The sequence below is a fragment of the Scomber japonicus genome, chromosome 19, assembly GCF_027409825.1.
Source record: "Scomber japonicus isolate fScoJap1 chromosome 19, fScoJap1.pri, whole genome shotgun sequence".
NCBI lineage: Eukaryota > Metazoa > Chordata > Actinopteri > Scombriformes > Scombridae > Scomber > Scomber japonicus.
Window position 1 is genome coordinate 18,005,071 of NC_070596.1, and position 12,040 is coordinate 18,017,110.

The following is a 12,040-nucleotide window of genomic DNA, read 5'->3' on the forward strand; positions in this document are numbered from 1 at the left end:
AGAGTGTATGAAACCTATGCCCAAAATAGCCATACACTGAGTCATTGTGTTACTCATGTACAGTGAAAATAAATCATTCCTCTTCTTGCTGCGGACCTCATGGATCCCCTTCAAAGACTCCTGGGGGTCCCCATATCCTACTTTGAGAACACCTGGCTCAGGCTTTAAATGGTGTGGTATGTTCATACTTGCCTATGTATAAATAAAAATGAAATAATAGACTTGTTCAATTTTGGAACTAAATGTACAGATGATAAAGAACAGGTAGACTCAATTGTGTTTATTTAAAATTGTTTGCTTGATGTAATATGTAGGCTACATACAGTACAAGTTTATTTGTGGAGTGCTGTGTATCCTGCATATCTCGACAGTCCATCAGGGGGCTAATGCAGATTAGCAGAGAAACAGTTTGGCATTTACACATATGGTGATTTCCTTGATTCAAACTTACTTACATTATTTTGTAACTCCATGTCACTGGAAAAAAACAGGACACCAGAACATGCAAACTCAATGGGCCAGATCCCGATTTAGGACCACCTCACTGAAAAGTGAATGTAAAAGATATTAACATAATGGCATTTACTATTTGTATAAGAAAAGGGTGAAAATTAACAATGAAACTATTGACATTTTCAATTGTATATGTAAACCTGCAGGTATTGAAATAACATGATTCTCAGATCAATGAACTTTCAATAAAATTACAATTTTTAGCTCTATATATTCATAGAGTCACAGTTACCAGATTTTAATTAGGTACCAGATTATTTTTTTAATTAAAAAAACATGTCAATTCCCAACATTCAACAAACACCATGTCAATTATGAGAGAGGAATCAATCCAAAATCTGTATCCTTCTACATGGAAAACAAGTTTGAAAAGAGTTAGTGAATTCTAGTACACAAAGACGTCTTTGGTTGCAGTCAATGTACAATGTTAAACAAACACACAAAAATAATGACAAAAGTATAATAGAATAGAATACAGACATTCTAGTTAAATGTAGGGATTGAAAGTAAGGATAAGGTTAAAGTGTTGTTCTGGGAGAAGATCTGTCAATCCTGCCTCTGATTTATGTCACTTCCTCCAGTGTACAGTCAACAGTGTCAAAGCTCCTCCTACTCTGGATGATGGAAAAATGAAAGAGAAAAAAGAATACAGATTGATTAATATTCAACTACTTCTGTGATCCACCGTTTTCTCTGGACAGGGGCAATTCTTAAAACAACATTACATAGATTTTCTGAGTATAATATCAATTGAATAAATGTAATCAGTGTCAAGTTTTATGTCTAAGTGTAGAAAATCCATTGAATACAATATCCTTTCAGTGATTAAAACGTATCAGTAATTAAGGGATGTGTTGTGTTTTCAAAACAAATACATTTTACCCTTTAACACTATTACTAAGTCATAAATGAAAAGGGTGAGAACAAGTGGATTTGTTGTTTGGTCAAGAATTCTCAGTAAACAAATGTCACTTCCTTGATACTGTAGTGATCCACCTTATTGTGTCTTGTCTCAAGCCTGAGACCCTATTTTTGGTTATTTTTTAAAACAAAAATCTGCTGTTTCAGGAATTTACATTACATTACTGTTGGTATTACTCTGTTACAGATTACACTGAAACAGATATCTCCTAGAAGTTACTGCAGATTTTGAATCAAGACAGAATCAAAGGATATCTCCGTGCTATACACTGATTTTTAATATCAAGGGGAAAAAACCTCTTGAAACAAGCTAACTTGTTTTGGAATCAAGTGAATTAACTCACCTCAATGGTAGAGTTTGACTGTCTTCCTTTAGTCAAATGACTAGGTTTATGCATCTATTTGTATTCTATAGCTACAACTGAATTGGACTGTGTTTTCTGAAAGTACACAACAAATACACATCGTAATTTAGCATTGCTTGATTCTATAGACTTAAATAAGAGTATTTCATAAATATCTCATTTACATTCTGATATTAGGTGACACTATTAAAAAGGAAGCATAGACTAAAATATAGGCCTAGATTTGGCAACCAGTTACCTAACCTTGACCTATTTGGACTTTAAAGATAAGGGACTGTACAAAAGAATTCATTGCATGTGGTTTGTTTGATGTAGACAATCAAGTCCATCTGTGATCAAAATATTGTCACAGAAACAGTAGATTGGAGTGTTCCCATGTTAAAACTTAACAGTCATAATATTACAGGTACATTTTCAAGGTGGATGTGTTGAGTCATAATTAGGCTTCAAATGTGCACATTTACTGATGAAACACCCAGACAATCACACTTCATGTGATGTAACGTGCTGTCAAGCTATTTACTTAGATATTACATACAGTTTTGTGCATTTCTTACTCATTGTGTTGATGAGTCATCATGTATTCATGATACCAACGCACTATCCACACATTGGCACACTTTGCAACACCAGCAACATAAGAATGAGTGTGAATCCTATTCATATGGTGGCATTATTGACAAAAAAGCAGCAGTTATTCCAAATGTACGAAGTGTTAAAAAACCACCCTTGCCCGGCCATTAGACTGGCGTGTCGTCTCACCAACTGTATTCATGGTTCCGCTTGACAGACAGCCAATCACCATCGGCACAGTACGCAAGAGTCGTGACGTCGCCTGAACCCGATGTGTGCAAATCAGCGACGGCCAGCGTACCGGGTGGAACCAATCAGCGCGTTCCAACGAGTAGTTGCTCAGCCAATCGCGGGCCTCCACGATGGGAAAGAAGTGACGGCTTATATATGGAGAGCGCACTATTCATTCAACATCATTTCACAGAAGAAAGATTACAGAACAGACTAAAAAGAGAGACATACATATACTGCCACGAGAGGCTTGTTCCAGTTGAGGCAACGTCAAGGCCGCTAATCAATTCATTGACAAAACTGCGATTAAGGTATGTATAAAGAGTTTTTGTGAATATGGTATTTGGGCAACGCATGATAATGTAACATTATTTTTCTGCAATGCTCTAATTAAAGACAGCTAAGCTAATGGTTGACGATAACGTTATTGACCCGAAATCTAAAATAGTTCTCTTCAAGTGGGCCTGCACTATAATTGTAATATATATAAAGGAAAACCAATGGACTTTTAGCTTTTCGTTGTAATGAGGTATTTTCCCTCGCATGTCTGCTGGGAAAGCTAACGTAGTTAAGCTAACATTAGCTACCGGCGGATGGGGGAAAAAAATCTAGCCAAATGGTGTTAAGAATAGGAAGAGGCAGCGGTTGCTCCACCCACTGTACCCAAATTCCTTAAAACCTTATAAGTTTGACATTTTTCCTTTTATTTTAATTGCCAACGCGTCGTCTCGTGTCTGCCAGCTGCATCTGAAGTAAATGACAGCAAGCATGTAACGTTAGCGACATATGTTAACCAGGAAGCCCACGTCATTAACTCGAGGCCACGTTTTTACATTATTTTTCTTTTTATTCCGCAGGTTTTTTTTCTGTTAATCTAGTTGAAAAACGACTAAAGATGAAGCTGCTGTGGGTTGTAATGCTGGTGGCCGGCACCGTGTTTGCCGATGACGACGATAAGAAAGAGAATGTGGGGACTGTCGTTGGAATCGACCTGGGGACCACCTACTCCTGGTAAGAAAAAAGACAGCGTACTGATGTAACGTTAAATGAAATATAACTCACAATATGACATTTAAAGTAATAATTTCTACAATGTTTCCTGTAGTGTTGGAGTGTTCAAGAATGGCCGAGTGGAGATCATTGCTAATGACCAGGGTAACCGCATCACTCCATCATATGTGGCCTTCACAAGTGAGGGTGAGCGTCTGATTGGTGATGCTGCCAAGAATCAGCTGACCTCTAACCCTGAGAACACCGTCTTTGATGCCAAGAGATTGATTGGTCGCACTTGGGGTGATTCCGCTGTGCAACACGACATCAAGTACTTTCCATTCAAGGTGAGTTTCTGCTTGAGACACTTTTTTTTTTTTTTTTTAAAGAAAAGTTATATTTGTATGGTCAAAATGTCTTTATGTTTGAGAGACATACTTGGTACATAATATTAATGCATGTTCCTCTTTAGGTGACTGAGAAGAAGAGCAAGCCCCATATTCAGGTTGACATCGGTGGTGGCCAGATGAAGACATTTGCTCCTGAGGAGATCTCTGCCATGGTGCTGACTAAGATGAAGGAGACTGCTGAAGCTTACCTGGGCAAGAAGGTATAAAAAGAAAACATCAAAGGATATACATTTAATAATATACCACTCTTAATGAAACTGTAAAATTAAGTATGATTTTTCTCTTCTTTTCCTCAGGTCACTCATGCTGTCGTCACTGTCCCTGCCTACTTCAATGATGCCCAGCGCCAGGCCACTAAGGATGCTGGAACCATCGCTGGTCTGAATGTTATGAGAATTATCAATGAGCCGTAAGTGTCCAATGAAAATTGAATCATCTGCAGTCATTTGAAATAGTTGTTTAAAATGCGTTTTCCCTTCTTTTATAATATTTTCTTCTAATACTCTGAAATGTTATTTCATTCTTTAGAACTGCTGCTGCCATTGCTTATGGCCTGGACAAGAGGGACGGCGAGAAGAACATCCTTGTGTTCGATCTGGGTGGTGGCACCTTTGACGTCTCCATCCTGACCATTGACAATGGTGTGTTTGAAGTGGTGGCCACCAATGGTGACACTCATCTGGGAGGTGAAGACTTTGATCAGCGTGTTATGGAGCACTTCATCAAGCTATACAAGAAGAAGACTGGCAAAGATGTACGCAAAGACAACCGTGCTGTGCAGAAGCTGCGTCGTGAGGTTGAGAAGGCAAAGAGGGCACTGTCTGCCCAGCACCAGTCCCGTATTGAGATTGAGTCCTTCTTTGAGGGAGAGGACTTCTCTGAGACTTTGACCCGTGCCAAGTTTGAAGAGCTCAACATGGTAAGTTGTCCAACCTGTCAGTTATGTAAACACAGATAATTGCAAATCCAAATCCAAAATGTGCCTAGTTTTATAGACCATTAAGTTTGACAAGTTTTTTTTTTTTAAATCATGTCTTTTTATTTTATTCAGGACCTGTTCAGATCCACCATGAAGCCTGTACAGAAGGTGCTGGAAGATGCTGACCTGAAGAAGTCTGACATTGATGAAATTGTTCTGGTTGGAGGCTCCACCCGTATCCCCAAAATCCAGCAGCTGGTGAAGGAGTACTTCAATGGCAAAGAGCCCTCTAGGGGCATCAACCCTGATGAGGCTGTGGCATATGGAGCTGCTGTGCAGGCTGGAGTGCTTTCTGGAGAGGAGGACACTGGTAAGTCAACATCCTGACATATTGTAGTACCTGTCCCACTGAACTGAGGTTACAGACTTGACCTGGTTACTAAATGTTTTTCTTCTGTTGCAGGTGATGTGGTTCTCCTGGATGTGTGCCCCCTGACCCTTGGTATTGAGACTGTTGGAGGAGTGATGACCAAGCTGATCCCCAGGAACACTGTTGTGCCCACCAAGAAATCCCAGATCTTTTCTACAGCCTCTGATAACCAGCCTACTGTCACAATTAAGGTCTATGAAGGTAAGAGCTCATCACAGTGGAAACTTGCCAAACATACCTTTTTTTTTTTTTTTAAATTATTGTCAAGAATCTCAATTGCACTTTTCTTCTATATACAGTGTCTTAATTATTAACTCTCTTTTAGGTGAGCGTCCTCTGACAAAAGACAACCATCTGCTGGGCACATTTGACCTGACTGGCATCCCACCTGCCCCTCGTGGTGTACCACAGATTGAGGTCACCTTTGAGATTGATGTCAACGGTATTCTGCGTGTCACCGCTGAGGACAAAGGCACAGGCAACAAGAACAAGATCACAATCACAAATGACCAGAACCGTCTGACACCTGAGGATATCGAGCGCATGGTGAACGACGCTGAGCGCTTTGCTGACGAGGACAAGAAGCTGAAGGAGAGGATCGACTCCCGCAACGAGCTGGAGAGCTACGCCTACTCTTTAAAGAACCAGATCGGTGACAAGGAGAAGCTTGGCGGCAAGCTGTCAGATGAGGATAAGGAAACCATTGAGAAGGCAGTGGAGGAGAAAATTGAGTGGATGGAGTCACACCAAGATGCTGAGCTGGAAGACTTCCAGGCCAAGAAGAAGGAGCTCGAGGAGGTGGTTCAACCCATCATCAGCAAGCTTTACGGCAGTGCAGGCGCACCCCCACCTGAGGGTGGCGCCAGTGACCAAGATGAGAAGGATGAGTTGTAGGCAGGTTTAATGTCAACTGTTCTGTCACCCCTTGCCTCTCTAATAGTGGCACCTAGATGTACATATTGGACTGATGGGACTCGTACATGTGAGAGGAATGGTTAGGAAGAGGCGGTGATAACAAGCAACCATACTGAATCTTTTGAAAGACTTTGAAACAAGTTTAGGTGCGCGAGAGGTGTTCTCTTCGCTGAAAGGCGGAGATATTCATCAGCCCAGATTTGAGGCTTGCTGCTGCTGTTCTCAGGCAGTCCTGATGTGGGGTTCTGTAGAGGGAGGGACTTAGTGGGGTGGGTGGGTATTTGTGGGTCCATTGAATAGGGTGTCTGTGGGATCAAGGGCTCATTATGTTCACAGGCAACGTTAAAAGTTATTTATTGAATCTGGTCATCGTACTTCTGGAAAGACATTGAAATAAATGTTTGATACAAAATACTCCTTGGTTGTGTCTTAAATGAATTAACATTTTAAGGGTACATCATTTGACATAGACCCTTAATTGTTTCTTACAATAAATGTGTGTCTAATAATTACACATATTCTCCACTAGCTCAAATCAATATTTCAGACTTATCATCCAAATGATTTAACTTTCAGGACACTAAATTCTGAATTTGGTGGAGCAAGTTTACTTCTCAGCATCTATAATTCAAACTCTAAAAGTTGACCATTTGATCAGTTACATCACTACAACAAAATGCAATTACTCTGGTATTTGACAAATGTTTTATTACAACTTGAGCATAAGATTACTACATTATGTCACAACAGTCACAATACAGTCATTGTGTATGACACCTTGGGTGTCCATCCCTCCAAATACAAAAGCCAAATTTACTGTTTCTGAGGCTGCTGGGCTGTTTTGCTCCTCATCTTCATTCCCCTCACTGCCCACTTTCCATGGCAATAAACACATGGAGTGGTCTAGGCGGTTGGGCGGTATATCACCTTCAAACTTCATTAGGATCCATCTACTTTTGTCTGCAAGCAGAGTACAACATTAAAATATATACATATTCATGCTTAGATTTTTGTACAGAACCAGCGTAATTTATACACAGTACTACAGAAAAAAAGTTACATATTACACAAAGCAAACCAATATTTAGTCTCATTAAGTGCAGCATACCAGTGGTGAATCTGTACATAAAGTTGCTGGCTCCATCTGCTGTCATCCCTCCAAAGATGTAAATGTTCTTGCCGAGCACCACAGCTGAGTGGGCTGCAACTCCTGGCGGGATGTCTCCTTTGGCTTGCACTTTCTCCCACTTCATGCTCCCTTAGACACACAGTTATGCTGATTTGAAAAAAACAAACACTGAAGCATCCAAGTATGATTATCCCCTGAGACAAATGCAAGTAGGCTAGGAAATAACTAAACGGTTATCTTCTGATTTTGATTCAAGAGAGTTTGGCTTACTTGTGTCAAGGGAGTACATATCATTGTGGAATTTGTCTCCTGTCATGCCTCCATGAATGTAGATCCTTGAACACACTGCTACAATAATATGGCCGTGCCTGACGGGTGGGTGTCTGCCGTGTGTTTCTGGTTGTAACCATGTGGAGGACACTGGGAACACATGAACATAACAAATATTAATGAACAAATGTTATGTCATCTTTTGAGAATCAACTGAGAAAAAAATATGATGTATGATATTTTAAAGCAATGATTCATCATGGTAGAACATTTTGATGTGTTAAGGGCACATATATCCAATTTGTAAACACACACCTATTCCCTTATAAACAAAAAAACAAAGCAGAATGAGAGTCAAACTTTTAGTGAGCAAATTATTTATTATTTTGGATACTATTAAGCACATGGCTTATTCTATAAAATAAGGTTGACACTGTGAAAAGTGACAATCTATCAGAGCCTCTATGTTATAAGATAATACCCCTGTTGACATAATATGGAATTTATTGCCAGGCAACATTAGACACTGAATCCAACATTCACTATTTGCTTTTTAATTGAATCTATCAACCTGTTAATTGGGTATGTGTTCAAATTTATATTTGAAATACCACTTTAATCTTAATCATAATATGACTGATTTAAATTACATAGGCCTTTTCACAGCAGACATTTTGACTTGTTCTAGTAGGACATGGCTTAAGTGCCCCAGTAACATGCCAGTGCAAATGCAGTCATTATCAATTAAGATCATTATATGCAAGTGGATGTAGTAACATTTACAGACTTGATGCTTACAGTGCGAGAAAAAAATAGTAGCAGCCTTGCACACAGGTGTTTTCAAACATTAATTCTAATTAGACTTCTGTTTCACATTGAAAATGAGACCACCTCTTTGGGAAATTATATGAGGTCACCAAATGTCATTTACTAATAAAAATGGTACAAGTGCAAGTTGGCTTGCCTGAACTGGTGTGACTAAAGAGGGGACTCAGGGAGATATTAATCAATCAGTCACAGTGTACACATGTCCATCAGCCAAAATAATTGAACCGGGAGTGTAACTGTGTGTATAGGGCCTTTAACTGTCACTACACATTTGTTTATTTGTGTTGTTTGACATTTTTCTTTTTCTGCATTTCTGTGTCTATAAAATATGCACACAGGGTCACAAATGGTAAACAAATAACTCATTTATTTAACAAACATGGATATTAATACTATTTCCAAGGTCATTCAGTGCAGAAGTAATTCTACCTTAAGGTATACTAAGCTGTGGGACAAAATGTCCTTATTAAAGGGAAATTAAAATGAAGTGCTTGATACACCTATGATAAGCAACTGGTTAATTCAACACAAACCTGTGTCAAAGACATGGAGTTTTTGGTCTGAGACAGGTGCAGCTCCTGCTTCCCCTCCAGAATAGACATAAAGTCTATCCCCTATACAAGCTGAGTTGGTGTGATATGTCCTGGGACTGGGGGGTTCCCCATTCACCAGTACATTCTTCCAGTGGGACCCACTGTCTGGACACATATACGCAGAATGGATCATAGTTGGCAAAAAACAATTGTCATGTTTTGCACAGTATGTTTGTATAGTCATAACAACAACTACCTAACCTCCTAAATGCAGTGCTATTAAAGAAGATCACAGGGAACTAGGTGATTTACCTGTTAGCTGTATATTCTGGATACAATTGCGATTGCCAGTTTGCTGTGCTCCCCCAAACACCCACAAGCTATGTGGGCAGCTGTATGGAGCAAAACTGCAGTGCTCATACCGCGCCTCCAAACCCTCCCACTCTGGAATATCCCACTCATGCTTATCTGGTGGAGTCAGAAAAGACAAAAATGCAAAGACTGTGATGTCAATGTGAAGAGAACATACTTTTCAAGTACATCACAAGTAACTCATGTGTTTTTACCAATGTTGTGCTGTAACAAATGACACAGTACAAAATCCAAACAATAACTTAAGCTGAACCACTCTTCATGACTAATGGTGGTGGTAGCTTTATCCATAATGAGGAAAATCTAATGTAATACCATCAAAACATTAAAAATTCCCTACATATATACACTGCCAGTCAAAAGTTTTAGAACACCCCAATTTTTCCAGTTTTTTAATAATCATAACACTGTAATACAAACATCTTTGCTGACATCTTTACCCAGATTTATGACATGGGACTCTGAGAAACTTCCACTGGGATTGGCTCCTCCAACAATGAAGATGAATCCTTTCCCTCCATCTCTAGATGGACTAAAGGTGCAGGTGTGGCCAACGCTGACACCTGGAGCACTTCCTTTTGGTATCAAAGAATACCTGTAGACAACAATACAATTTCAGGAGAAGCACAGTAAAAGGACAGCTTCTTTTTTTAGTTAGCACGGGTAGAAATTCACTTACCATATTCCTTTTTTGGGTTTATCTAGAGGCTCAAGTACAGGGAGAAACTCCATAGCTGTAAAAGAGATATGAATGAACCTTTTTCTATATTTCTTTGGGCCGTAATTAAACTACTGCATTATCAGTGGTAATGACAAATGACGCTAGACAATACCGAACAAACTTAGGCCATAATTATTGACAGTTTACTTGTTCTTATCATAATAAATCTCTAAAGAAGTTGATGGTATCGACAGAAGACCATACATCAACTTTAGCTTAGCTCTAATCGAAGCAACCCAAATATTGTCTTTACATTTTTCTCCTTGTAAACGCTTAATGAATGGAGGCTTGTAAAACAGTCGTAAACATTATTTGCTAAATCTACCTTCATTTAAGGACAGTGTCAAGTTGGTATGTGTAAAATCACTGAGCACTTTGAGCTAACGTCAGCGTAAGCTAACCCAAACAAGCATTTGAATGAAGGCAACCCTGAAGTTACCTTCTGATTCGTTGCTTCCGATTTGGGGTTAAGGGGAAAGTTAAGAGAAACAGATCAGGTCCAGATCAAAATCCACTACACTTAGACTTGTGAAAACCTGACTAGATTAACAAGGAGACTCCCGAGATTGTTTAAACGTTTAAGTAGTTGTTTTTGAGCTGTACTTGGTCAAATGTGGTCTGGACGGGAGGAAAATAGTATTAATCACCTTTTTTACTAGCAAAATACATTTCATAAATCTGAAAGCATCGCTAAGGCTTTTAATATGAAAACGCGGAGAATCAGCTGCTAAATATCATTAACATTTTCCTCAAATTTCCCCTCAACTTCGAATCGGAAGCTAACTTCAGCGTCATGTGAAGAGCTTCCTCCTCGCTTAACTGTGCTTCCGGGTAGAAAAAAAAAATCTTCTATGCAATTACAGCGGTTAAAAGGCAAAACGAGGCTGTTAAAGTTGAGCTAGAAGCGGTTAAGGCCATAGACTGTATAAAAGAAAAAAGGTTAAAGCTTTGTATCAAAGTTTTACGTAAAAAAATACGTAAGTTGTTACGTTGCAACGCTGTTTGATACCCGTTGATAGCGCCAAACGTCATTGCCATGGTTGCATAATGCGCTTGCGCAGTTCACATCATCTCCATCCTACCGTTACTGTAGCATTGAGCTACTATAAAGTTCCTGGTTTAACGCAAATGTCACTTCTTCGCAGGCTTAGCAAAGCCAAGAACTGTAAAGACACAATTAGACCATTCGGTTCCTATTTGACCTAAAATATCTTATCTGCCACTTCAAGTCAAAAGGTAGGCAATGAATGACAGCAGCGCCACACTTCTTGGCATTGATAATTTGAGGTACCTAGCTAAGTATCTCATTTTCTCACTAAAGTCAAAGTTTAAATAGCCCCGCATGGCTTTTGTAATGAAGAGGTTTCCAGGATATCAGTACACTCTAGAACACATATAAATATGTAAGTATAAATAAATAAATATATCTTTTAATTTGGCTGCACAATAAAGAAAGTGACTTGCTTCATACATTGTTGAGCAAGAAGTTTGTCATTTCTGGCTGCCATATTAAATTTGGGTTAGAACTAAAATGCAAAGTTACAATTGACTGGAAACAGTTAAAACTGTCTTTAGGCCTACTGTCCAGGAGAGGGAATATTTTTTTAATGCCAGCTGGACAGAAGAGTCTTTGAAGAATCTGCAAATGGAAGTAAACCTGAAGTAAGCATTGTCAGACTACCTGTGGCTTGACGGGTGCTTAACTTGGCCTGTGATTCAAATGACTGAAATGTCACAGCCTGGGAAATAAGGTAAAACTCTTCTTTATTGGGCAGCAGACATAATATTTTTCATGCTAAGCCACCCACAAGAACAATATCCACTTCAACACAACCAGGCACATCCAAAGTGGCAGACCAAACTTCACAAATGCTGAATTCAATTTGATTAGGCCTAGATTTTACAGGTGTGTCTGTTATT

General features: G+C 39.2%; 2 protein-coding genes across 2 annotated transcripts; one reads left to right on the forward strand and one right to left on the reverse strand.

Annotated features, from left to right (window-relative positions):
* Positions 1-2,778: 2,778 nt before the first annotated feature.
* On the forward strand, positions 2,779-6,681 carry hspa5 (heat shock protein 5). The gene is made up of 9 exons (XM_053340580.1): positions 2,779-2,914; positions 3,461-3,614; positions 3,709-3,940; positions 4,066-4,203; positions 4,300-4,412; positions 4,532-4,922; positions 5,055-5,292; positions 5,386-5,553; positions 5,678-6,681. The coding sequence occupies exons 2-9, from the start codon at positions 3,499-3,501 to the stop codon at positions 6,244-6,246; spliced, it is 1,965 nt and encodes a 654-aa protein (XP_053196555.1). The 5' UTR covers positions 2,779-2,914; positions 3,461-3,498; the 3' UTR covers positions 6,247-6,681.
* A 322-nt stretch (positions 6,682-7,003) lies between these two features.
* rabepk (Rab9 effector protein with kelch motifs) lies at positions 7,004-10,739 on the reverse strand. Its single transcript, XM_053340139.1, has 8 exons — positions 10,560-10,739; positions 10,079-10,133; positions 9,840-9,994; positions 9,340-9,495; positions 9,028-9,192; positions 7,667-7,816; positions 7,376-7,525; positions 7,004-7,227 (listed from the first exon to the last, which is right to left on the reverse strand). The coding sequence occupies exons 2-8, from the start codon at positions 10,129-10,131 to the stop codon at positions 7,004-7,006; spliced, it is 1,053 nt and encodes a 350-aa protein (XP_053196114.1). The 5' UTR covers positions 10,132-10,133; positions 10,560-10,739.
* Positions 10,740-12,040: the final 1,301 nt, after the last annotated feature.